This window comes from Mustela putorius, unplaced genomic scaffold (genome assembly GCF_011764305.1).
Source record: "Mustela putorius furo isolate JIRA1106 unplaced genomic scaffold, ASM1176430v1.1 tig00001433_pilon_pilon_pilon, whole genome shotgun sequence".
In the NCBI taxonomy this organism is placed as follows: domain Eukaryota; kingdom Metazoa; phylum Chordata; class Mammalia; order Carnivora; family Mustelidae; genus Mustela; species Mustela putorius.
In genome coordinates this window covers 378,806-401,921 of record NW_025421741.1, presented here as the reverse complement: position 1 = coordinate 401,921, position 23,116 = coordinate 378,806, and the positions used below count along the sequence as shown (strand labels likewise).

Sequence of the window (23,116 nt, the reverse complement as noted above, 5' to 3'; positions counted from 1 at the left end):
CCACAGGTGTGCTCATGGAGCGGGACAGCAAGCCAAGTGCCTGCCCTCCTGCAAAACCGTTCTCTCTCTCATCTGAGATCACACACGTGGCTGAATTTATGGAGAAGGTGTGAGATTCTGTTGTCGACGCTCTTCTGGGTTCTGGGCGTATCTGCTACGGAAAATCGTCGGAAATCGTAAAGAGCAGATCAGGTGCACAAGCCTGCCAGGTCTGCTCGTTTCCGGGTTGCCCGTGCTGCATGGGGCAGTCCGCCCTCCAGAAATTTCCGTGGTGCTGGTCTTCGCTGTGGCGCCCCCTCTGAGCAGGCTCGCTGTGCCAGGTGGGGACTCAGGCACCTGGGGGAAGAGCAGCCTTCTCAGAGCAAAAGAGGTAATTTTTGTAAGGATATTTGGGGGCATAATTTGTTTCCTCTAGAGCCTCTCTTCGTCCTGGGTTACTCACGAGATGCCCTGGAAATGCCTGTCTCAGCATCCTCTTTGTTGGACTTAGCCCAGTGATTAAGGAATCCGGCCGCGCCCAACCTCACTGGTCAGTGGGTTTTACAAACAAGTCATTTCTTGTCCGGGAGCACTTGCTCCGCTGCCTCAAGTCTCCCACTGCACACGGGATGGGCTTCTTGGTTCGTGGTGGGTTTGCTTCTATTTCATTGTGTTCTCCAGCATTGGCAAAACCCACCATCAACTAGAGTCTGACCTACACAGCATCGAAGTCCTGGGCACGTGGGGCAGATGCTACCTTAAGGAGGGGGGGATGTCTGAGTAGGAAGGGGACTGTAAAGGGCCAGCGCACTTGTTTCCTGTGACACTTTGATTTCCTGACTGGCCACGGTGCCAACCGGGAATACTGGGAAAATGAAAACACCTCTTTGCCTTGATGCTTACTGTGCAGTCACATGGTCAGTGCTGGGGGTGCGGGGGTCAAGAAACCAGAAACACCAGGCACCGGGTTGGGGGCGGGGCTCGGGGGAGGTGAGGAACACAGGCGCTGCGGCCACCGGGAGGGGCTTCTAGAGAAGCTCACAGTGAGACGGAGAGGATGGGTCCAGATGTGAGCCCAGGGTGCGTCCCACAGGGGAGCTCCCCGTCCCTGACATCCTGGCCCTTGCCTGACCCCCAAACGCAGCACAAAGCCGCTCCTCACGGTCTCGGGGGCTGGAAGTCGGAGTCCGGGGCGCCGCAGAGTCCGATCTGGAGAGGACCCGCGTCCTGGTTCATGGGCGGCATCTTCTCCCGTGTCTTCACAGGGGCGAGGAGACAAGGCACCTGTGGGGCTTCCTTTGTAAGGGCTGTGAGGGCCCTCTGAGAGCTCCGCGGGCATGACATCAGCTCCTCCCGGAGGCTTTGCTTCCTGACACCATCACCAATGGGTTAGGGTTTCAGCATGAATTCTGGGGTGGGGGGGGGACACAGTGGACGATGTTCTGACTGTGGTGAGGGCAGTGAATGGCGCTGGAGGATATCGCCCCCTCCTTTCTTTTCCAGGCAGGCCTCTTGCCTCTTTTCTCCCTGTGTGGGGGAAAAGGGGTGCTCCTAGACCAGCCCATTCCTGGGCTGGTCATGTCAGGTATGACTTATACTGAGCAGCCCCACATGCCGCCAGCATCTCCGGGCCCACGCCGGGACTGGGCTGGGGCGGGCGGTACAGCGGGTCTAGGTCTTCCTTCACCCATAGAACCCTGTCCCTCAGCTGTGATTTCACTTTATGTGGAAGCGAGTGCTGAGGAAAATCCCAGAGTGGTTTCAGCTCTGGCACATTGTCCTTAAGACTAATGAGGCCTGGTAGCATAATCAGCTTCCCTTGTTGGGGCTGATCAAAGTGCCAGAGCCAGGTGATCAGGGGAACACGGGGGACCCTGAAAGAGTTCATGGGGCTCCTGAACTCTTACATCAGCTCCAGGATGCAAAGCTAGCCCTCAGAAAACTGGTCTGGATAGAGTGATGCACATCAGTACCAGTGATGCTGGTACCATGCATTCCAGAGTCCTCCCTCTATGAGAAGCCACACCTCCCCCAACAGGGAGAGAGATCTGTGGGTCCTCAGCAAGCCGATACTAGAAACAGGACATCACGGGTGGGGTCACAAGGTCACAGAGCTCGTCCCAGGGACAGACGTCAGCAGAGGGATGGGTGGTGTGTGTGCTCTAGGGTGACACAGGCCGTGTGACTTGTAGGGGGCAGGGAATGTAGTGTTTTCAGTGGGAGCCACTGTGGTACCTCAGTTCTAGGTGTGGGGTTGTTGAAAGCTGGGTTCAGAGGTTTATTTCAGATCAGAATTGAAGATGATCTTTAGCGTTTGCAACACGGCACACACCATCTTCTGAAAAAAACTCTCAAAAGGGCTTAGACAAACAAGGCGTGTCATTTCCAACTGGCAGCCTCAGGATCCTGTGGTCCCTGCAGACGCCAGCCCTGCCCAGTGGAGGTGGCCAGACTTCTTCCCTTTAGCCTGGGCTAAGCATCGCCCTGTACATCCCCCACCCTCCCAGTGCCAGGTGTACCGGGTGCTTGAGTGAGGAGAGACGGGCTGTCATTTCTCCAGAGCTATACTGTCCCCCTGCCTGCTGGGGCTGGCTTGATATTTTTGGCCCCCAAGATTCAAGGCAGACCATGACCAGAAGCCTGTATATAGAGTGCCCAGTGGCTGCAGGAAAGGTAAGCCACTTCCCAGATGGGGCACGAGAGACCTGTTAATAGAATTCTTCAAATCTTCATACCCGTGCTGGGTTTTGTCTGCTCAGTCTTTCCAGCTATTGAGAATTGTCTATAGGTCTATTTTTTCTCTTTAGTTTTCTCTCTCTTTTTTTTTTTTTTTTTGCTTTATATATGGTGAAGCTCTGTTATTAGGTACATACACATTTAAATTGTTAGTTCTTCTGGATGAATTGACCCCTTTCTCATCATGAAATGCCCCCCTTTGTCTCTGGTATTACTTCTCGTCTTGAGGTCCGCTTTGTCTGATATTCATACGACCACCAGCTTTCTCATGCTGAGTGCTTACATGTTATATCTTTTTCTAAACTTTCAAGTTCTTTGTATCTTTATTTTTAGTATGCCTCCTGTGAATAGTCTACAGTTGGGTCGTGGTGTTATAACAATATGACAATCTGTGCCTTTTAATTGGAATCTTTAGTTTCTTTACTTTTAGTATAATTACTGGTATAACGTGGTTTAAGTCTGCCATATGCTCTTTGTTTTTCAATTTGTCTTGTTTTTCTCTTTATCTTTCCCTGCCTTTTTTGGGGGACGGGGGGAGGTACACTAAGTGTATTTTTCTATTCTATTTCCTCCTCTATTGACTTTTTTTGGCTATAACTCTTTGTATTCTTGTTTTAGAGATTGCCATAGGGAGTAACACATGCATATTTAACTTATTAAAACTTAGCTTACAGGGGTGTCTGGGTGGCCCTGTGGCCCTTTGGCTCAGGTCATGATCCCAGGCTCTTGGGATTGAGCCCTGTGTAGGGCCCCCTGCTCAGCAGGGACATTGCTTCTCCCTCCCCTTCCCACTCGTGCTCACTCTCACTATCTCTGTCACTATCTTTGCCTCTCAAATAACTGAAATTCTTTAAAAACGAGCTTACATTAATAACATAATGTATTTACAAGGAAAGAATAGTACCAGGTATAATTCCATTTATGTTTCTTCATTTTTACTATTGTGTTTATATATTTTACTTCTACATATGTTGTAAACCCCTCAATACATTATTATTTTGCTTCAATCGCCTTTGAAGAATTTGACAAAAACTGCCTTTTATATTTCCCAATAATTCTACAATTTCCACCAGTTTGTATCCCTTTTTGTAGGTATATATTTCCAGCTGGTATGATTTCCTTTCAGCTCTGAAGAACCTCCTTTAGCTTCTCTCTCAGTGTTCTTTTGGTCATCTTAAAAAATAAAATCTCATCATTTCACTTTTATTTAAAAATATCTTTTCTCTGGGGTCACCTGGCTGGCTCAGTTGGAAGAGTGTGCAACTCTTGAGCTTTGGGTCATGGGTTTGAGTCCCATGTTGACTGTAGATATTACTTAAATAAATAAAACTTAAAAAATATATTTTTTCCTCTGTATATAGAATTCTAGACTTTTTAAAATTGCAGATCTATACAAATATCATTCCTTTTCTCTTGGCTTTTCCTATTTGTGTAAGGAGTCAGCTCTCTTTCCTGTTGTCCCCTTCATTCTCTGGTTCTTTCAAGATTGTTCTCTTTGTCTTTGATGGTTAGTAATTTGACTCTAATGTGCCTAGGCTTACTTTTACTTCTACTTATCTTTTCTGAAATTTATTGATATTCCTGGATCTAAGGGTGATAGTGGTGGTAGTTTATCTTCAAATTTCAGACTTTATATTTCCACAGATTTTTTTCTACTTTATCTTTTTCCCTTCTGAGGATCTGATTATAGCTAAGTCAGATTGCTTGCTGTTGTCATACAGATTTATGAACTCCTATTTATTTTTTAAAATCATTTTCTCTTTATGTTTCAGTCAGGATAATTTATATTATTCTGTCTTCAAGTTTATCTCTTCTTTCTTTTGCAGTGTTCAATCTGCTATAAAGAACATTAAATGGAAAAAAAAAGAACATTGAATGAAATTTTTCTTTTGGTCATTGTAGTTTTCAATTCTAGGATGTTCACTTGGTTCTTTTTAAGATTTACTTATCTCTCTTGGGATTCCCATCTCTTCATCTACCACATTTATCCTTGCTTATACATTCTTTTACTTACTTTTAATAAGTATTTTAAAGTCTTTGCTAATTCCAACAGCTGGGTCATCTGTGGGCCTGCTTCCACCGACTGTTTTTGCTCTTGATTATATATCATATTTTCTCATTTCTTTCCACATCCAGCGACTTCCGTTATGTACTGGACATTGTAGATTGTGCCCTGGAGAGGCTCTGGATTCTGTTCTCTTCCCCAGTAACAGCTGTAACAACACCTCTACAGAGTGTTGAAGTTTATTCTAACACTTATATTACTTGTGACATATCTAAATCCTGTAGATGCTTCTTTCAGTGAGTATATTTCATTTTTGCCTTTAGAATGTGGCCCTTAGCCCTGAGGTATGATCCCAATTTCTGTGATATGGACCTTCTGTGTCTCCAACAGCAAGCTCAAGCTTCTCTAACCTAGAAGGACTTGAACTCCAAATTCTTCCTTGTAGCACTCGGCAGCTGCCAGAATCAGTACTGAATGCTACAGATTTCCGGCTGTTTACTTTCCTTTATGTTGTTTGTGTTCCTGCCGGCCCACACAGGCATGATTTAGGGGTCACCAAATAGTTTGAGGGGAATGGGCTTGCAGAGGTTACGGATCCTCTTGCCTTGGATCATCACTCTCGGAGACCACTCTCCTCAATTTCTACCATGTCCACCGTCACCGAACACCGACTTCTAACTCCACAATCCAGCAAGACCACCACTTCCTGCTTGGACTCCATCTCTCGTACAAGTGAGCCGGGCAGACTTCTAAGGGAGAATAAAGAGGAATTTGGTTAAGTGTAGGGTTTGCTATTGTGTTTCCCTCCTTTCAAGGTACAGGTCACATGCTGTCCACTTTCTCTCTACCCTGTAGCATAGGTTGAATCACACAGGGCATACTCACGGGAGGCCTTATGAAGTGGTTCGAGGTGCCGATTTCCACCATGAGGCATGGCTCCTTTTCCCGTTGCTGGGTGTTATTCGTCAGCAAAGGAGAGCGGCCTGGCTCTGACAAGAACCACTGATTGCTTTCATGTTATGATGCTACCAGGTCAGGAGGGCAGTGTTGGGGAGATATGGGGAAGTGGTGCCCCACAGTGTCTCTGAGAGCCCTGGCAGTGATATAGCTGAGTGGCTGAGGGCCTCCATGATCTTTCCCACGCTCTGCGGGGCGAGTCCACCATGGTGACCGATCACAGGGAAGGGAGATGGACAGCACTCGGGTTGATGCAGTGAGTGCTTAGTAAAGAACAGTCCCCCTCAGAGACAGAGACCAGACTCATCATCACGAAATCCCCTGAGTCTGATCAGACCCACCCAGCTACCAATGGCCATCAGAACAAGTGACCCTGACCAAAAGGATTGTGCCCTCCAGACACAAGGGGCACAATCCTCTGATGTAGAGGGTGGAGATTTCAAGATCTTTTATGGGAGGGTGAGGAGCCCAATCCCTTTGGAGTCAAGTAGAAACAATAGCAGTGAGCGTGTAGGTGGCACATACTCTGAGCCCGTGCACTGTTACAAGCACTGTGCCCACACATCAGTTCCATTTAATCTCGTGGCTTAATGGAGTTGGCTGTATTGATGACTTACTGTATGTTGGAAGCCATGATGTCTCTGGAGCTGGCTTGTGATTGGCTCTGATACAGATTTCCCTGATGGGCCGCTCTCTTCCGGTGGTGATTTGGGGACCCAGGTATGTCCATCTCCTGGTTTCACCATTTCTACTCTGTGGCTCCTGGGGTTGCCCCCAAGGATCACCTCCTTCCCAGACAACCAGAGGGAGAAGGACCTTGCAAGTTCACCTGGGGAGCCTTCGGTGGGCTCACCTGGGCATACCCGTCGCTTCTGCTCGTGTTCCACCAGGAGTCAGCCATAGGGCCACGTCTTACTGAAACAGAAGTCTGGAAACCTAGCACAGCTGTCTGAGCTGGAGTAGAATAATAATCGTGATGATGTTTTAGTTCCTAGCCGTTGTTGCCAACAGGCACTGTATTACGTCTGTTTTAAGATAAACTAATTAAATAAAAGACCATCGTCCAAGGTCCCATGTTAGTAACTGGCAGATCAAGTAACAGGACTTGAACCTGGGCAGGGAGGCTCTAGGGTCCACTTTCTTATCTCCATCCTATTCTGCCTCTGGCTTGTTTGCATCTTAGCATGATACAACTGGCCGTCTTGGTTGTAAGGCCAAGACCTTGTATCCTGCCGTAGCCAAATCAGGGCTGAGTGGGGGAGTGGCCGGGGGAATAGGGAAGGACGGGACACCGGCTCTTTGAGTCAGACTCTGAACACACCTTTCTTCGGCAATACGTCACCTGTAAATCAACCATCCTGGTAGATTTTCACTTCCGAGCCAGGCTGTGCAGACGTCTTGAAGCACTTTATCGCAGCGTGTTACTAAGAGTGGACTCGTCTCTGCCTTTGCACATGGTCTACAGGGAAGTGTGGGTGTGAGCCTGCTTTCAGCACCTTGAAGCTTGACTTCCTCACATGCAGAGTGGGGGCATGCTGGAACCCCAGGCCCGCGTGAGGATCCCAGGATGGAAAGGACACAGTGAGGAGAAGTGCGTGGCATGCAGAGAATCCTCAGGGGACAGTCCCCCCACCCCCGGAAGTGCAAACGTTGGGGGAACTACTGCAAGGTCGTGCGGTCTGTGGGCCTTGGAGACATCCCCCCGGCAGTTAGAAATATGCTCCTTTCCCAGTGAAATGCCACATTCAAAAGGAGGATGTGGATAAGTGTGTACAGACATGGAGGAAAGGGTGGCAGGCAGCGCGGGCCATCCTGCTGTCCCTGGGAGCCTCCAGCATGACCGGGGCCATGGCCATGGCCTTGGCATGGCTTGGACTGGCCACTCACGACACAGCACATTCAGACTGGCCACGGCACGACAGTCGCTCGGCTCTGTCCCCTCCCACGGGGTGGGAAGATGGGTGACATGTGGTCCACAACTATCTTCTCTCAAGTCCACGAGCAGAGGGAGGGAGGGGAGAGAGCGCTTTCCTCGGCCCAAGGCTGGGCTCTCCTTGAGGCGTCCTGAGCCAGTCCCATGGCCCTGGGTAATTTCGTCTACGCTGGCAGACTGGGAACAGGGCGCAGGTGGTCCCAGAGGGTGGACGGACGCCCAGGTGAGTCACGGGGCTGCGGTGCACGCTAGGAGCTGCTGCCCTCCTGCTGCCCTGCCCTACCCTCCCGTGTGGTGGTGTGGCGTGCCCTCTCGCATTCCGTCCTGGAGACTTGAGCCAGAGCGCTTTCCAGGTGAGAGCAGTGAGCTTCTCGGCCACTCCCCTGCCCGAGGGCTGTGCCCTGACAGTGCGGTCTTCTGTGCCCCCAGGCCCTCCGGCGCCCCCACAAGATGTCACCGTCCATGCTGGGGCCACCCCCGCTACCATCCAGGTCTCCTGGAAGCCACCTGCCCTGACGACCTCTGGACTGTCCAACGGGGCCAACGTGTCTGGCTACGGCGTGTATGCAAAAGGGCAGAGGGTGAGTTCCGGTTGGGGGGTCGCGTGGGGACTGCCGGGGCCTGAACCGCACCTGCTCCTGGAGGGTTGAGCACGAGGTGGGGGCGCGTCCCTCTCTCCCCCAGCAAGATCCACCAGTACGTCTTGAACAGCACCTGCAGTGCCCCCCGGCCCCCACGGATGGCTCCCTTCTCTCCTGCGGCTCCTCCTCCCCAGAATTCTCTCTGCCCGGCTCCCATGGCCACAGCCTGACCTTCCGTGGGCAGTGCCTGTGCTTCTCCCCTCAGTGCTGATAACTCACCCCTCAGCCCCGCAAAATCAGGCCTTCCCCGGTGATGACGGGCTCAGAAACTCCACCAGCTATTGCTGGAAAGTTGATACTACCAGCCAGAGGGGCGGGGGCACATCTGCACATCCACGCACAGCCGGCCTGGCTCCCAGAGTGCCTGTGTCCTTAATGGCCGCCGTAGGGACCCTGTATGGGCCCCAGCCTTGTCCTGGCACATGGTACACACACGGGCTTGAGGCAGCTTCTGTCCATCTCCCACCCCCAGCCTGTTCCTCCAGAGGACCCAGGGCTGACGCGTCAGATGCAGATGCCTCTCTGAGCTCCTCCTGCCTGGTCCTCCAGAACGCCACCCTCAGGGGCATTGTCCCTTCGCTCCCCTCCTCCCCCAGGGCTCCCCTGTGCTCCCCTCTCCCCCCAGGATTCCCTTGTGCCCCCCTCCTCCCCCAGGGCTCCCCTGTGCTCCCCCCATGGGGAAGCCCGCAGGCAGGCTGTGCTCTTGCAGAAGTGTGTCCTCTCTGACAGCAGGAAGCCCATCTTGGCCTCTGCCTGCCTGGGCCCCTCTCCCCTCATCCAACTGGCAGTTTTACCTCGTTTCTGATGCCTCTGAGGCCCCCGCACCTACGTCTGGATTGGACCTGGACATGGAATGAAAGGCTTGGCCCCCGTTGGGGCCCAAGAACCTCCACCAACTGTGGGGGGTGGGATCTGTGGCAGTCTCCAGCCCGCGCCCCTCTCGGAGGCTTTCCATGTCGGGCATGGGGTGGAGCTGGGCATGGATCGGGCCCCAGCGCCTGGGCACGGGTGGCCGTCTGGGGGCTGGCCCCCATCTGGCAAGGTGCAGGGAGAGAGGCTGCGGGCAGGTGGGCTGCCTGTGATGGGCATTCTTTGTGCACAGGTGGCTGAGGTCATCTCCCCCGTGGCGGACAGCATAGCTGTGGAGATCGTGCGGTTGCGGAGCCTGGAAGCCAAGGCCGTGACCGTGCGGACCCTCTCTGCCCAGGGCGAGTCCATGGACTCTGCCCCTGCTGCCATTCCCCCTGACCTCCTGGTGCCTCCGACCCCCCACCCGAGAACTGCTCCCACACCGAAGCCCTTAGCAAGTGCCGGAGCCCCTGATACCAAAGATGAACACCTGGGTCCCCACGTCGCCATGGACGGGGCCTGGGAGCAGGGTGGGGTCCCGGCCCCGGCCCACGGGCACATGCTGGAGCCGCCCAGCCTGCAGGGTTCAGGCCCGGGGAGGCGGTCCCCTTCGCCCAGCCGGATCCTCCCGCAGCCACAGGGCACCCCGGTTTCCACGTCTGTCGCCAAGGCCATGGCCCGGGAAGCTGCGCAGAGAGTGGCCGAGAGCAGCAGGGTAAGACCGGGCTTCTCCTTGCTGGTTCCAACACCCCTCACCGTCCCCACCCTCCAGTCTGTGGAGGAGCAGCGCTGGCGCGCGGGGGCTGGCTGGCCTGGCGGGGGGATGTCACACGGCCTCCGCGTCCCCATGGGCCACTTTCTCAGCCAGATCCAGAGAGAATCAAAATGTGTTTTCAGTACGTGAAATCCAGTGATTTTCTACCGGCCTGGCTTGGCTCGGACGCCAGGCCGTGAGAGCCCATGACCCAGGCTCTGGTCTGTAGTGAGGGTCTGAAAGGCGCCTTCTGCAGCGGGCTTGGGGACCTTCTTCCTGAACGAGGCTCATGTCCTTGTTCTGTGTGCTTCAGCGCCGCGGCTGTGTGTGCGAGCGCGTCTGTACGTTGTATGCACGTGTGTACGTATATGTGTGTGTACGTGTGCACACACGTGTGTATGCATCTCTCCATTTGTGCTGTCCTACACACGTACAGGTGGACCTGCTTACCCACGCGTGCACATATAGACGGCCGTGTGCATATGCACACATCCTACGTGCAGAAGTGCGCCTATAAAAATACACTCGCGTGCCTGTTACCCAGATCTGTTTGGGCCATGGGGCCGGAGCATTTGGGTTGTGGTGGGGCCGTCTTCCCCACGAGACTTAGGGTGAGACCTGGTGTAGGAAACACCTGGGAAGTGGTGCCCCATCCAGGCGCGGGAGAGCAGGGTCTGGAACTGGGCTGGATCGCGTACCCCTGCCCCCACCCCAGGACAAATCCCTCTCATTCTCAGGCGTGTTGGCTTGCCAGGGCGCCCGGCATGTCTGCTGCGGCCTGCGGTCAGGGCTGTGGCCAAGGTCACAGCGGTGGTCAGGGTCCTGCTTGGTTCCGCCCATCCAGTCGCAGGTTCCCTCCAGGACAGGGAGCCCTGGGGCGTCTGCTCTGAGATGTAGACATCCGTGCTGATGCCTGGGGGTCCCATGGTCGGTCAGCCTGGCCCTGGGCTGGGGACCAGGTCGGGGACCTCAGGAAGAGCACAGAGCATAAAAGTCAGAGCTGGGTGACCCAGGGCACATGCTGGACACACACAGGCCATGGGGGAGGGGAGTAGGGGGGATGTGAGAGGTAGTGACAGCTCTCAGTCCTCCTGAAACACCGGAAACCCAGGCTGTGTGTGAGCTCCCCCAGGTGGTTCAGTGTGGGCTGTAAATACTTAAAAAAACAATTCAACACTCACTGTGACCCTGGATGAGAAGAAGTGTTTCCAGTACACACCTTATCGGGGGCCCTCCCCCGCTGTGCTCTCTTGAGGCAGAAGCCCGGCCCCAGATGGTGGTGCTTAATGCTTTTGGTGAAGCTCTGTGGGCAGGAAGGGCCTGGCGGTCGGGGGCGAGTGTCCCTCTGCTCCTTGGGATGCAGCTGCACCTCCCGAAGCCCTAATACCCCCAGGCGGGGTCCCCAGAGCCGGCTGGAGCCAGGCCAGGGAATGCTGCCCCCATGCCAGCTCACTTTTTGGAAGGCAAGGAGAGAAAGCAAACCTCTGAATGTCGTTCTTCAAGAAAGCATTGATTGATCAGACCAATAGCTGGATAGAGAGAGAACTTTCCATTGGTATCCCTAGGTTTCCTCCAGCAAAGACGGGAAGTGCTTCTGGTAAGGGACAGGGGACAGTGCACTGAGGCCAATGCTCGGCCACTGGACACAGGTCCCTGCCCGGGGTGCTGGGTGAAGGAGAGGCCGAGCCTGGAAGACACGGGGACCTGGATGCCCCCTGCCGTTCACTAGCCCCTCCTGACCGCTCCTTTCCTTCTCCTTCCAAGTTAGAGAAAAGGAGCATCTTCCTGGAGAGGGGTGGTGGGCAGTACATGAACTCCGACGAGGAGGACAGCTATGAGTCCCCAGACATCAAGAGGAGAGGCGCGTCGGTGGATGACTTTCTGAAGGGCTCGGAGCTCGGCAAGCAGGTGAGTGTGAGAGTGGTGTCCCCGTGGGCCTGCCCTGGCCTCAGCCAGAGCTCCCGAGACTGACCTCCTCCAGGGGCAGTTGCAGAAGCCCATATGGGAGGCCCCCATCCTCCCCAACCCCCCTGTGCTGGCGTCTGGTCGCGGGGATAATCGGGTGGGTCAGGTGAACCTACAGGTGACCACCTGGTTGATTGAGGAGAAACCCGCCGTTGGTTCACCTGCTTTCCTTAATCAGACCAGGGTTGTGGAGCATCTGGTTTGTGCCAGGCATCACGGGGGGCTGGAAACATGAGGATCCACATCCTATGCCTACAGCACGAGCTGCTAGTGCTCCCTTCCCTGCCCAGGCCCCTACCGCAGCAGCTGTGTCCCGCCTACCTTGTGGCTCCATGCTCAGACCACATGCACCCTGAGGGAAGCGCCCGGATTGTCTGTGCAACAGATGGGAAGACCTGGAGAGTCGGGCAGTGTGAGGACATCAGGGCGCGAAGACACGGCAGATAGTGGCACCCACGGGGCAGGGCAACACTGTGGCCTCAGGGGCCTTGGACTTCCACACGTGGGGTCATGTCCTGGCCCCACTGCCGCCCAGCTGTAGCTCTGCATGCAGATTGCACAGCTCGTCCAGCCAGCCGGCTCTTTGTCTGCAAGATTAATATTGTTCTACTTGCACTCATTTGAACATAAGACACAGAATGCCTCCCTAATAATGATGACGGTGATGAAGGCATTTCCCCACCGTGATAGTGGGAAGCCTCAGGGGGATGGATTTCGCCAGGCTGATTCAGCTGTGCAGAGTGCCTGGGCTCTGGCTTCTGGATCATCCATACTTTTGGCCTTCCTCTTGTGGCTACAAAGTGGCTGCCATAGCTCCAGTAATTGCATCCTTATGTGATAGCTCCCCAAGAAGGAAGGAAGGGAAGGATGAAAAAAGTCTTGGGACTTTTTTGGGAGAAAAAGTCCTTCCCAGAAGCCCATCAGACTGGCTCCTCCCTCTCACTGGGCAGACTGGGGCCATGCGCCCTGGACGCCTGGGGAAGACCACCTGAAACCAACCAGCTCTTTGTGTATTTGAAGCCCTTCTTAGAATGCTTTATACTTGGCCCCCAAGTAAAAGAATTGCCGCTGGAACCGTGCCCTCCCCAAGGCCGTAGAAGCTGAGACTGAGAATCCCTGGCCCCTTCTGCTCGCGAGGCACGCCGAGCCTCCTGCCTCCAGCAGGCCGCCAACTTCACATGGCCAGAAACGCTTACATGTCCTTATCTGGGCTAGTAATTGAAAACTGGATTTTGTGTTTTGTTTTGTAAGATTTTATTATTCGAGAATGAGAGAGCACAAGCAGGGGGAGTAGCAGAAGGAATGACAGAGAGAGAGAAGCAGGCTTCCTGCTGAGGAGGGATCCTGACAAGGGCCTCAGTCCCAGGACCCGGGGAACATGACCTGAGGTGACCTGGGCCTTAACGACTGAGGGCCCCAGGCGCCCCTGGAGTATTTTTAATAAATGTGCCCCGAGCTGCTATTGAATGCATTTGCCTCATCGCCCACCTGGAAAATAAAGACCCCGTTCTTGATCAGTTTCATCCAGCAAGAACAGGACGCCGTGGTCCGTCTACCTGCCCGGCATGCAGAGCGCTTCTTGCTGCATCTCGTATCTCGCTGCAAACACTTGAGCTGGTGAATGTGGGAGCAGCAGCCCCCTGGTGTCGCCGTGCGTGGCCAGGGCTGGCCGTGTCCGTGCGCACATGCACATCACCGTCTCCATCAGGGGTCAGCATGAGCCCAGCCTTCACGGGGTGGGGTGGGTGGCGCCTCCTGCCTGGCCCATCTCTTCTGTAGACAATGCAGGGTGCGTGAGCGTGTTGGGTGACATGGTATTTGCAAAAAGCGTAAATACCTGTACATGGTGCACGTGCACGGACTTTCCCACCCCACGGCTCTCCGTTGCACACGTGCAGTGTGCCTGAGCCCTGCTGCCCCAGAGCCTGCCAGGGTCTCCGCCGGTCACCGCGGGCTCAGAGCTAGCCAACCTGGGCTGGCTGTCCCCGCCCTCCTGGCCCCCTGAGCTTGACAGGATGGGGATGTTCGGGCCTTCCTCAGCACGCGCGCGCACACACACGCACACGTGCACAGATGCACACACACACACACGTGCACATATGCACGCACGCAAGCATGCACATATGCACACACAGCATGCACATATGCACACACACGCACACATGCACATATGCACACACGCAGGCATGCACATATGCACACACACGTGCACATATGCACACACACAAGCATGCACACATGCACACACACACGCATGCACATATGCACACACATGTGCACATATGCACACACATGTGCACATATGCACACACACAAGCATGCACATATGCACACACACGCACGCATGCACACACGCACACACGCACACATGCACACACACATGTGCACATATGCACACACACAAGCATGCACATATGCACACACATGCAAGCATGCACATATGCACACACGCACGCGTGCACATATGCACACGCACACACACACACATACACATCATGAGCGGGGGTCTTGCAAGCCAGCAGAGCAGGGGGAGGGGGGCAAGGAGAGCCTGGGTGGCCCCCATGCCGTGGCCCCCACAGCATCCCCTCTCTCGGCCCCCAGCCGCATTGCTGCCACGGAGACGAGTACCACACAGAGAGCAGCCGGGGCTCTGACCTCTCCGATATCATGGAGGAGGACGAGGAGGAGCTCTACTCTGAGATGCAGCTGGAGGACGGGGGCAGGAGGAGGCCCAGCGGTACCTCCCACAACGCTCTCAAGGTCAGTGGCCCCCAGTCTCCGGCTCCCACCCCACGCCCTGGGGCTGTCCTTCCCTGTCCCTCTGCTGGGGCTAAGAGCGGCTCCGGGAGGCCTCGCCCAGCTGTGCAGAGCCTGTGGGTTTGGGTCTGCTTCCTCGTTGTTGTGACGTCTGTGTTGGGAAATTCCTCCAGCCTCCCGTCCTGCCCTTGCCCCACAAGCCCGGGAGGAAGGGCTGGGGAGAGTCTGTTTGGGACCCTTGGGGTGCCCAGCTCGGTGCCAGGAACTGAGTGGGGAAGAACAGAACAGGGAAGACCACCCTCCCCCACGGGCCCCAAGCTCTGATCTAGGGGCCCAGGATGGGCGTGGCCGGCAGGGGTTCGGGCAGACTCAATGTGGGGAAGAAGCTGGGGGCTTCTGTGCCAGGGGGCGTGGAAGCTAGAGGGGGTAGGGGGTCGCGGGTTCATGGGGTCCACATACAGGCCCCTTTGCAGACACCTCCCCCAGAACCCCACATCCTCTGATGGGCTTGATGGGGGTCACCTTCATGGAACCGGAGCTTGAGGCCTCCAAAGACCCAAGCAGAAGAAGGCTTACCCGCATGTGTGTGTCCACGTGCTGCCCGCATGCTCAGGCCTTCGCTCCCACAGCGGGAGCTCCCGCCTCTGCACCGGGCCCTGCCCCTGGCTGGCTGAGCCGTGTGGCCACCATCCGCCAACCTTTCCCACCCCAGGGGCAGACAGGCCAAGGGCTGGACGGCTGTAAGGACCCTTGTGGGCTTTGCCCATGAAAAAGTCCACGAAGAGGAAAGTTCCTCTGGGGTTACAGCACCCCACCGTGGAATTTCTCTCGGACACACAAGCATGCATTTTGACGGCGGAGAGAAGGCACATCCAGCTCTGGGTGCCGACTCACTGCTGGCACAGTCAGGACTGGCACAGGCGGGACTCAGAAACATCTGGCGAAGAGCCCCCGACAGGGTCTTGGAGACGCTCTGTCACCAAAGCACCTGCTGGAGTCCTGTGCAAATTCTGCCTTTTGGCAGCTCCTGCCCCTCCTGGGGGCTCCTCCCCCGCCCCCTGCCAGCTCCCAAGGCGCCACTGGCCAGCTGGACTCAGTAGCCTTCCTTGAGGGACGCAGAGCCAAGGCCTCCCCCTGGTCGGGTCTGACGCCCACCCCCACCCCGGATTCCCCGCTTTGCCTGCAGCTGCTCAAAGATGGGCTGGGCAGAGCCTGGGTCTGGTTTTCATGATGCTTCTCCTTCTGATGGAGAAAGCTCCTGGGAAGGCACTTCCTGGGAATAGTTTAGCAAAGAAGCAGAGTCTGCCTTCTCTCCCAGGCTGGGGGCCCAGAAATGAAGCTTGGTAGAAAAACCCCTGCTGGGGGGCACCTGAGGGAGGCTGCCTGGGAGCTGACAGCCGGTAGAGTAATGCACGTGGCTTCGCCCACAGTGCTGTTCCTTTTTTTTTTTTTTTTTTTTTTAAATCAGAAGCTTTTATGGGCCAGTCTGGACGTCTGAGTTCTTTAGAAAGTCCAGTAGTTTGGGAATCTGGGATCACTGGGCTCAGCTTCTTGCCCACGACAATTCTGTAGGGCTGAGCCAGCTTCCCCCATACCAGCCCTGCCCCCATACCAGATTGGACCCCTTCTTCAAGCTCACAAACACATGGGGTGTCAGGTTAGCCAAGCCGCGGGGTTGGGTCAGCGGCTGGCACTGAGCTCCTGCCCGTGAGCCCCCAGCGCCCTAAACGCACCAGGGTCCCCAGCTGGCAGGAGCCCCACACAGCCCCAGGAGGAAGGGCCTTGTCTGGCAAGGCAATAGGGGCGCGCTCCCTGCCCAGCGGGCATGAAGGATGGGCTCAGGGAAGCCCCAGCGGAGAGTAAGAGGCCACGGCCCGGGGGTACCCGGTGGCTAGGCCCCTCCAGTCTGGGGCAGCTCCAGGGAGGGCCCAGGATGCTGGGATGCGGCTCTCCGCGTGCCCTGGGCCAGGATCTGGAGAAGCAGACCGACTAGGTCCTCTGCAGACGCGGGCAGAGCTCGGCTGTGCACAGCGCACGGTCGGGAGCCAGAAGGCGCCCAAGGGCCAAGGGCCAAGGCCCCCGCTGTCACACGGGTGCAGCCCAGAGCAAAGCGTGCTGGACAGCAGTGGGCGGGGCCTCCGTGGTGCCCGCCTCCGCCGCCCCGCCCCAGGCCCCCCCAGCAGCCGTCTTCCGAGCTCCTGGGGTGCAGGCCTCCCCGGGCCCTGCGCCCCCTGCTGCCCGCTGTCCCCAGCGGCACCCCGCGGCCCGCCCGCCCTCCACTGCGGCCCGCCACCCACTCCAGGCGAGACCGCCGCGCGCGCCTGCCCCTGCCCCGCGCCAGGCACCATCCGCTAACCTTGTGTTCTCATTTCAGAGCCCGGCCAGAGCATGCCTTTCGCCCCCACGAGTACACGCATGCTTGCTGCCCCTCATGGCCTGAGACTAATTCTGTCTGTTTTCTTTCCTCCCGCCATGTCACCTGGGTCCCACCCCGTTTTAACACACCACCCCCTTCAGGAGTGCTCTCAGAGTAGCGGCTCTGAGGGGGCCTTCCTGGAGCCGCCTGAGCACCCCCACCTGACCCAGCATAGCTCCAGGCTGTTCAGTATCCCCGAAGTAGCCGAGGAGGGAGAGCACCTGGAGGTCTTGCACAAGCAGGGCTTAGGGTACTCGGCCAGGGCCCGGGCCCCACCGGCCTCTCGGCTCCCAGCCAAGCCCAGGGGCCCAGGGGGCGGCCCCCATGCGGAGGACTTCGCTCTGGAAGACAGAGGCTGCTGGTCCAGCCGCGCGGCCAGCAGGAGCCCGGACAGTGGCCTGGACTGTGGGAGTGAGGAGGAGGAGCTACGTCTTAGCTTCAGGAGCTCGGCCAAGTGCAGCCCGGGCCCTGGGCACTGCCCCCATAGGAGAAGCCTGAGGCCGCTGCTGGCCCGGCGGCGGACGCTGACCCGGCAGAGCAGCATCGAGGAGGACTTTGGGGAGCAAGTGGACCCCAGCGCCGTCCTCAGGAGCCATGATGCCCACCCGAGCCCAGAGAGATCCGCCCCCAGGAAGTATGGCCGGGAGGAGCCCCTGGGGCACCAGGGCCTGCGGGATGTCTGGAAGAAAAGCATAAACATGCCTGACAGTAGGGCCACTGCCCCAGAGTCACCTCCCCGGGTGACAGCAGGCCCTGTGGTGTGTGAAGTCAACTTCCTTCTCACATCTGCTTGCCAAACCAATCCATTTTCATTCTTTTCCCTGATTGTTTTCTGTTGGTGTCCATCCCTGGGGAGCGTCTCTGCTGGCTGTCTTTCATTTCCATGCATTTTGATTTCAGTGCCATCGCTTCCCAATCTTTGACCATGCTGACGACCCCTTTCCTTTGCTTTAGAATACTGACCCCCACCCCACAGAATCAGCGACGATTATGGCTGCTTTAATTAAAGGACAACTGAATCTAAATTTTAATTAAGGGTTAGCTGAACTACGATGATCCAAAAGTTTGGCAACATGTGTTTTTTTCCAAATGAACCCTCGGGGACGTTCACGACCGCCACCCGCACCGTCGAGGGTGTTTTCTGATTGTGGCCATAGGTTTGGATCTTCATTCATAACTGGAAAAAAAAAAAAAAACCACGAATGAGGAACAATTATCAAAGGTCCATTTTTATATGTTGTTTCCAAAGTGGCTTTTGTTTTGTTTCTTTCCGGGGGAAGTTTTCAGAATGGGTTTTCCATCTTCAGCTCTAGACGCATACCCCCGCCTTGTGTTGCAGGCTTGTTGGCAGGTTAAAAGTAGGGGGTCCATCCGAGGCATCATTCATCTCTATATTGTGTGCCTTTTCCAAGACATTTGCTCCTGTCATGCTGAACTTTTCCATGAAAACACAGGCGAGCCGCCGCCGGGCACGCCAGGCCTGGGGTCTGAGCCTGCCCAGTCGTGTTCTGTGCACACAAGGGCGCCGATCTGAGCCCACTGAGTCGCCCACCATCCGTGGCCCACATCCTGTCCTCTACCTGTGACAAGCCGTCTAACTACTGGGCCTCCCCAACCACTGTTCGTTCCCTGTGCCCCCAAGAGCTTCCCCACTCCAACTGCTTCCCAGTGAGCCGGAGGTTTCGCTATGATTCTCTCGTATGATTCTGACCTCTAGTGCAAATTAGAAGCAAACCCGTCCAAAAAGGAGAACCATCCAAGGCAGCCCTGAAAAGTCATTGGTGTCTTCGGATTAGGGCCAAGATGTTGCCGTGAGTTTCAGAGCTGGGAATGCACAGAAACTTCTGTCCGAGTTTCCGGTAACCTCACACACAGCCGTGTCCAGGTGGGGTGTTCGGAAGCGCAGCTAACCGCCCCCCCAACATGTCCGTGAGCACTGCAGGGGCAGGCTGTCCTGAGACTAGCTGAGGGCCGGACGCGGTCCGAGGGGCCGGAGCTGGGACGAGCTGGGTTGGAGCCACTCTCACTCTGGTTCCAAGACCTTGGCTTCGGCAGCGGGAGCCGCAGAGAAGAGTGCCTCCCGAGGAGTCCCTTCTCGCCCCCGCTCCCCTCCGTGTGTCGAGAAACGGCTCTGGTGCGGAAGACGGGCTGGCTGGGGAGAGCAGCCTTCTCTCTCCTCCAGGTTATTCAGCTAACCTTTCAGTTAAAAGCTAAGTTTAGTTGCCTTTAGAGCTTCTGCTTCTGAGTTGATTTGATTTGGCTGACTTAATTCTTTTGTTCCCCAAGGCTGGCAGGACTTATGACTGTGCTGTTGTCGTGTCTTCAGATTTTAGGAAACCCGATGTCTGCAGGACGGGCGGACAGGGTGGATCACGTGGGCCGAAGGTTCTCCCACGGCAGTGCTGGTCCTCAGCGGTCCCGGCCGATGATGGTCCCGTCCATCGGTGAGTGGGCCTGACACCTTGCTCTCTCTTGGGACCCCAGAGCACATGGCCGCTCTGTCCACGATGGGGACACGTTTGCAAACTCAGTAGGAGTAGCATTTCTAACCACGTACAGAAAACTCTGTTACTTCTGGCAAAAAGAAGGCAGAAAGAGGCATAAGAGAAACGAAACCTATTTGTAAGAGTTCTCAAATATCATATTGGCTTTTAACGTCAGTCTTCTCCCTACCAATTTGTTTTCTTTCCTGGAGAGGCCAAACCCCATGAGGCCTGGAGAGATTGCAGTGTGAGGCCTCTCACGTCCCAGCTTGTGCTCTCGTGAGAGGTTCACGGCCAAAGAAGCAGGAGCTGCAGCTCAACTCCAAATACCTAAATAAACCCAAGTAACGGAGAGTTCTCTGTGTGCATAAAGTATCCCGGCAGCCGGGGCTCAAAGTGGTGGGGAACCCCACGAAGCCTGATGTGGCCTCCGGAGCGTGGGCCGCCCTCGTGCACGTGCTCCCCTCCTCGCTCGGGAGCCCTCCTCCGGCCCCCTGAGCCCATTCCCTTCATTTCTTTTTGGGATTGAGCCACTAGTGCTGAAAGCTGTCATTTTAGTCCCCATAACTGATCCCACACAGAAGGGGGCAGTGGTTGGAGGTCCGAAGGGGTGGCTCCGACTGTTCGTTCCACTGGAATGATTCGTGGCAAAAACGATTCCAAAACGTATTTGCACAAGATCATGGAACTTGGGATATCAGCGCAGAGAAACTGGCGTTTCGTGGGAGTGTGCGTGCATGGGAACGCGGGCGGGGAGAGCCCGGAAGGGCGCCGGTGAGGGAGCGGGCGCAGCGGAGCCTGACCCAGGGCCGGGGGCCAGCTCAGGGGCGTCCGGACACCGGCACTCAGCTGACGTTCAGGGGACAGTCTCCTTTCACATCAACTAACAGGACAGATGGACGTGATGACGCAAAACAGATCCTCTAAAGTACTTTTCTTCTTCCAGACTTTTCTTCCCTTTTGAGTCCAAACAACAGGGGAAGAGTTTTCTCTTCCACCTCTATGGTTTTAGAACGTTTTTACTGATTAGTAAAAGTGTCATAGAATACTCAAGACCCTAAAAGAAAAAAAAGTTGTTTCAGTTTACTGAAAAATGACAAAGAACGCAGCACAGTCCCGGTGGTGGTCGCCGGTCGCGCCTGTTCCACATCAGCGGGCGGCTTACGTCACACAGCCTGGGTGGTCTCGGGGGCTCGGGACCCGGTGCCACGGTGCCCCCACGTGCACGTGATCTGTGTGTCCCCCCCCTCCCCGTGACAGCGACCGAGCCTGACGGGGTGATCCTGGTGTAGCAGGTGCACGGCTCGTGGGGGCCTGGCCGTCTCCAGAAGCGAGGTGGGGTGGGGCTGCTGTGCGGGCCAGGACCCAGTCATCTCTGCTGCGGAAGGGGGTTTCTGGGGCTTCACTGGACTGTCGCTGTCATGCGGCGAGACCAAGGCCTGGCGCATGGGGCGGGAGCTGCGGCTGTGCTCACCGGGGAGCGTTGGCGGCAAGGGGCTGGGGCTCTGCCGAGGCTCCATCCCCGGGCTCCTGGGAATGGCTGCAGGAGGGACTGCAAATGACCCGGTGGGTATGGATGGAGGCAAAGGGGGGACTTGGGCACCTCCTGGTCCTGCCTGCTGACCCCAAACTCTGGAGCCCCTGACGGCCCTTTGAATGGGTGTGTCTTACCATAAAGAAATCGAAAGTTTGCACGCGTGTTTTCATCTTAGTAAAACAATAGCTAAATTAGCAGTAGCAGAAAGAGAATAATGCTAACATTTTAACCAAAAAAAAAAAAAAAAAAAAAGGCTCTTAATATAACTCAAAAAAAGTGCCAAATAAATCCGTCATGGATTTGGTTGAATTGGACCCGATTTCTCATCACGTAGTGATGCAAGAAGGCGCATACAAACACGGTTAATACCAAAGGCTTTGATTCATACACAGAAGTGCCTGAGTTTCAAAGGACAGAAGTGAAGCGTGCTCAGCAGAGCCCGGTGACCCCCGGGAATGGCCAGTGGTGGGCCGGCCGACTTTGTGCCCCTCGTTCCGATCTAGTTCCATTTTTCTTGTGCAAATATCAATGTTTTAAGAACCTGCTCCATTCCAGAAGCATTCCTTTTTTTTTTTCCTCCAGAGGAACCTAATTCTGTAGACCATATACTTCCTAAATATATTTTTATTTATCATTATTTGAGAGAGAGAGAGAGAGGGATAGAGGGAGGCAGTGGATGAGCAGGAGGGGCAGAGGGACAGGCAGAGAGATTCTTAAGCAGACTCCACGCCCAGCCCAGAGCTCAGCGCGGGTCTCAAGCTCACGACCCTGAGGTCACGATTGGCGCTAAAATCGAGAGTCAGATACTTAACCAACTGAGCCACTCAGGCGCCCCCCGAATATATTTTTAAGAAGCAATGCATCGCAATTGAATAAAAATACCATAACTTTTCATGTTCTCTGGGTGTCCTAATTAAGGAAACAGATTTTAAAAGACTTAGAAAAAGTATGTGGGTCCAGATGTAGTGAATTCGGGACCCTACGGTCAGCACAAGGAGGGCCTCCCGATGCTGACCTGTGACTCGCAGGAGGAAGGAGCTGGGGACGGTTTCTTGCTGGACTGTGGCTGGTCTTTGCTCCACTCAGGAAGATCCCATTCTGACCAGGGGGCCCTTCGGCTCAGGTCATGATCCCAGAGTCTTGGGATCGAGCCTCGCATCCCGCTCCCTGCTCAGCGGGGAGCCTGCTTCTCCCTTTGCCGCTCCTCCTGCTTGTGCTCTCTCTGACAAATAAATAAAATCTTAAAAAACAAAAAAACCCACAATTTTTAGAAGCCGGGTGGTAGGTGGAGTTTTGTGAAGAATGCATTTGTCACCACTGAAGTGTTGAGGCTCAGTGAGGACCCCAGACTTCCACTCAGGTGCGAATGCCTTTCGGTGGTGACTGGGGTGGGGGGCCGTCCCGCTGGCTCCGCTCCGCAGCGGATGGCCTGTCCCGCGCTGGGTTTCCCGACGGCTGCTGCTTTTCCCGCCCACCCGTGTCGATCTGTATCGCACCCGGAGATGTACAGACAGACGTTCCAGTGCTGCCATTGGGCCATCTTCTAGACCGCGCTTCCTACAACAGCACGGGTCTCTAAGTCTGGGAGTCACCTAGCCCTCTGCCTTTGTCCCCTCCCCCGCTCCCAGACGAGTACAGCGAGCAGGACCGCCTTTCTCCAGACTTCTATGAAGAGTCGGAGACCGACCCAGGTGCCGAAGAGCTCCCGGCCCGGATCTTTGTGGCGCTTTTTGACTATGACCCCCTCACCATGTCCCCGAATCCAGATGCTGCCGAAGAAGAGCTTCCCTTTAAGGAAGGACAGATCATCAAGGTGGGCGCCGGGCGGGGTGGGGGCCAGGGAAGGACCGTGCGGCCACCGTACTGTCGCCCCTGAGCTCATCCCCAGGGCGGGCCTGTTCCGTCGCGTCAGACAGTCAGCCGCAGGACCAGCAGAGAAAAGGCTTTTGAGTCCGAAGCAGGGACCCCGGAGAGAGCCTGGTGCTCGGCCTCCCGGGGGAAACCCGCGGCTACAGACAGGACACCGCTAGGGGGAGACTCAAAGTCCTCTCCATGGGGTGGGGTTCCCTCACACACGCGAAGTGGAGCCGAACCCCGACCTGTG

General features: G+C 55.7%; 1 protein-coding gene across 9 annotated transcripts in view; it reads left to right on the top strand.

Annotated features, from left to right (window-relative positions):
- RIMBP2 (RIMS binding protein 2) overlaps positions 1 to 23,116 on the top strand; it is a 204,784-nt gene that overhangs the window by 169,775 nt on the left and 11,893 nt on the right. For 6 of the 9 annotated variants that reach the window (XM_045087627.1, XM_045087628.1, XM_045087629.1 and 3 more), the window contains 7 exons: positions 8,040 to 8,191; positions 9,354 to 9,815; positions 11,619 to 11,762; positions 14,421 to 14,579; positions 17,094 to 17,750; positions 19,319 to 19,436; positions 22,641 to 22,825. In XM_045087627.1, the coding sequence (XP_044943562.1) occupies positions 8,040 to 8,191; positions 9,354 to 9,815; positions 11,619 to 11,762; positions 14,421 to 14,579; positions 17,094 to 17,750; positions 19,319 to 19,436; positions 22,641 to 22,825 (1,877 nt within the window). The remainder of the gene's footprint in view (positions 1 to 8,039; positions 8,192 to 9,353; positions 9,816 to 11,618; positions 11,763 to 14,420; positions 14,580 to 17,093; positions 17,751 to 19,318; positions 19,437 to 22,640; positions 22,826 to 23,116) is intronic. The other 3 variants (XM_045087630.1, XM_045087633.1, XM_045087631.1) reach the window with 1 other exon arrangement.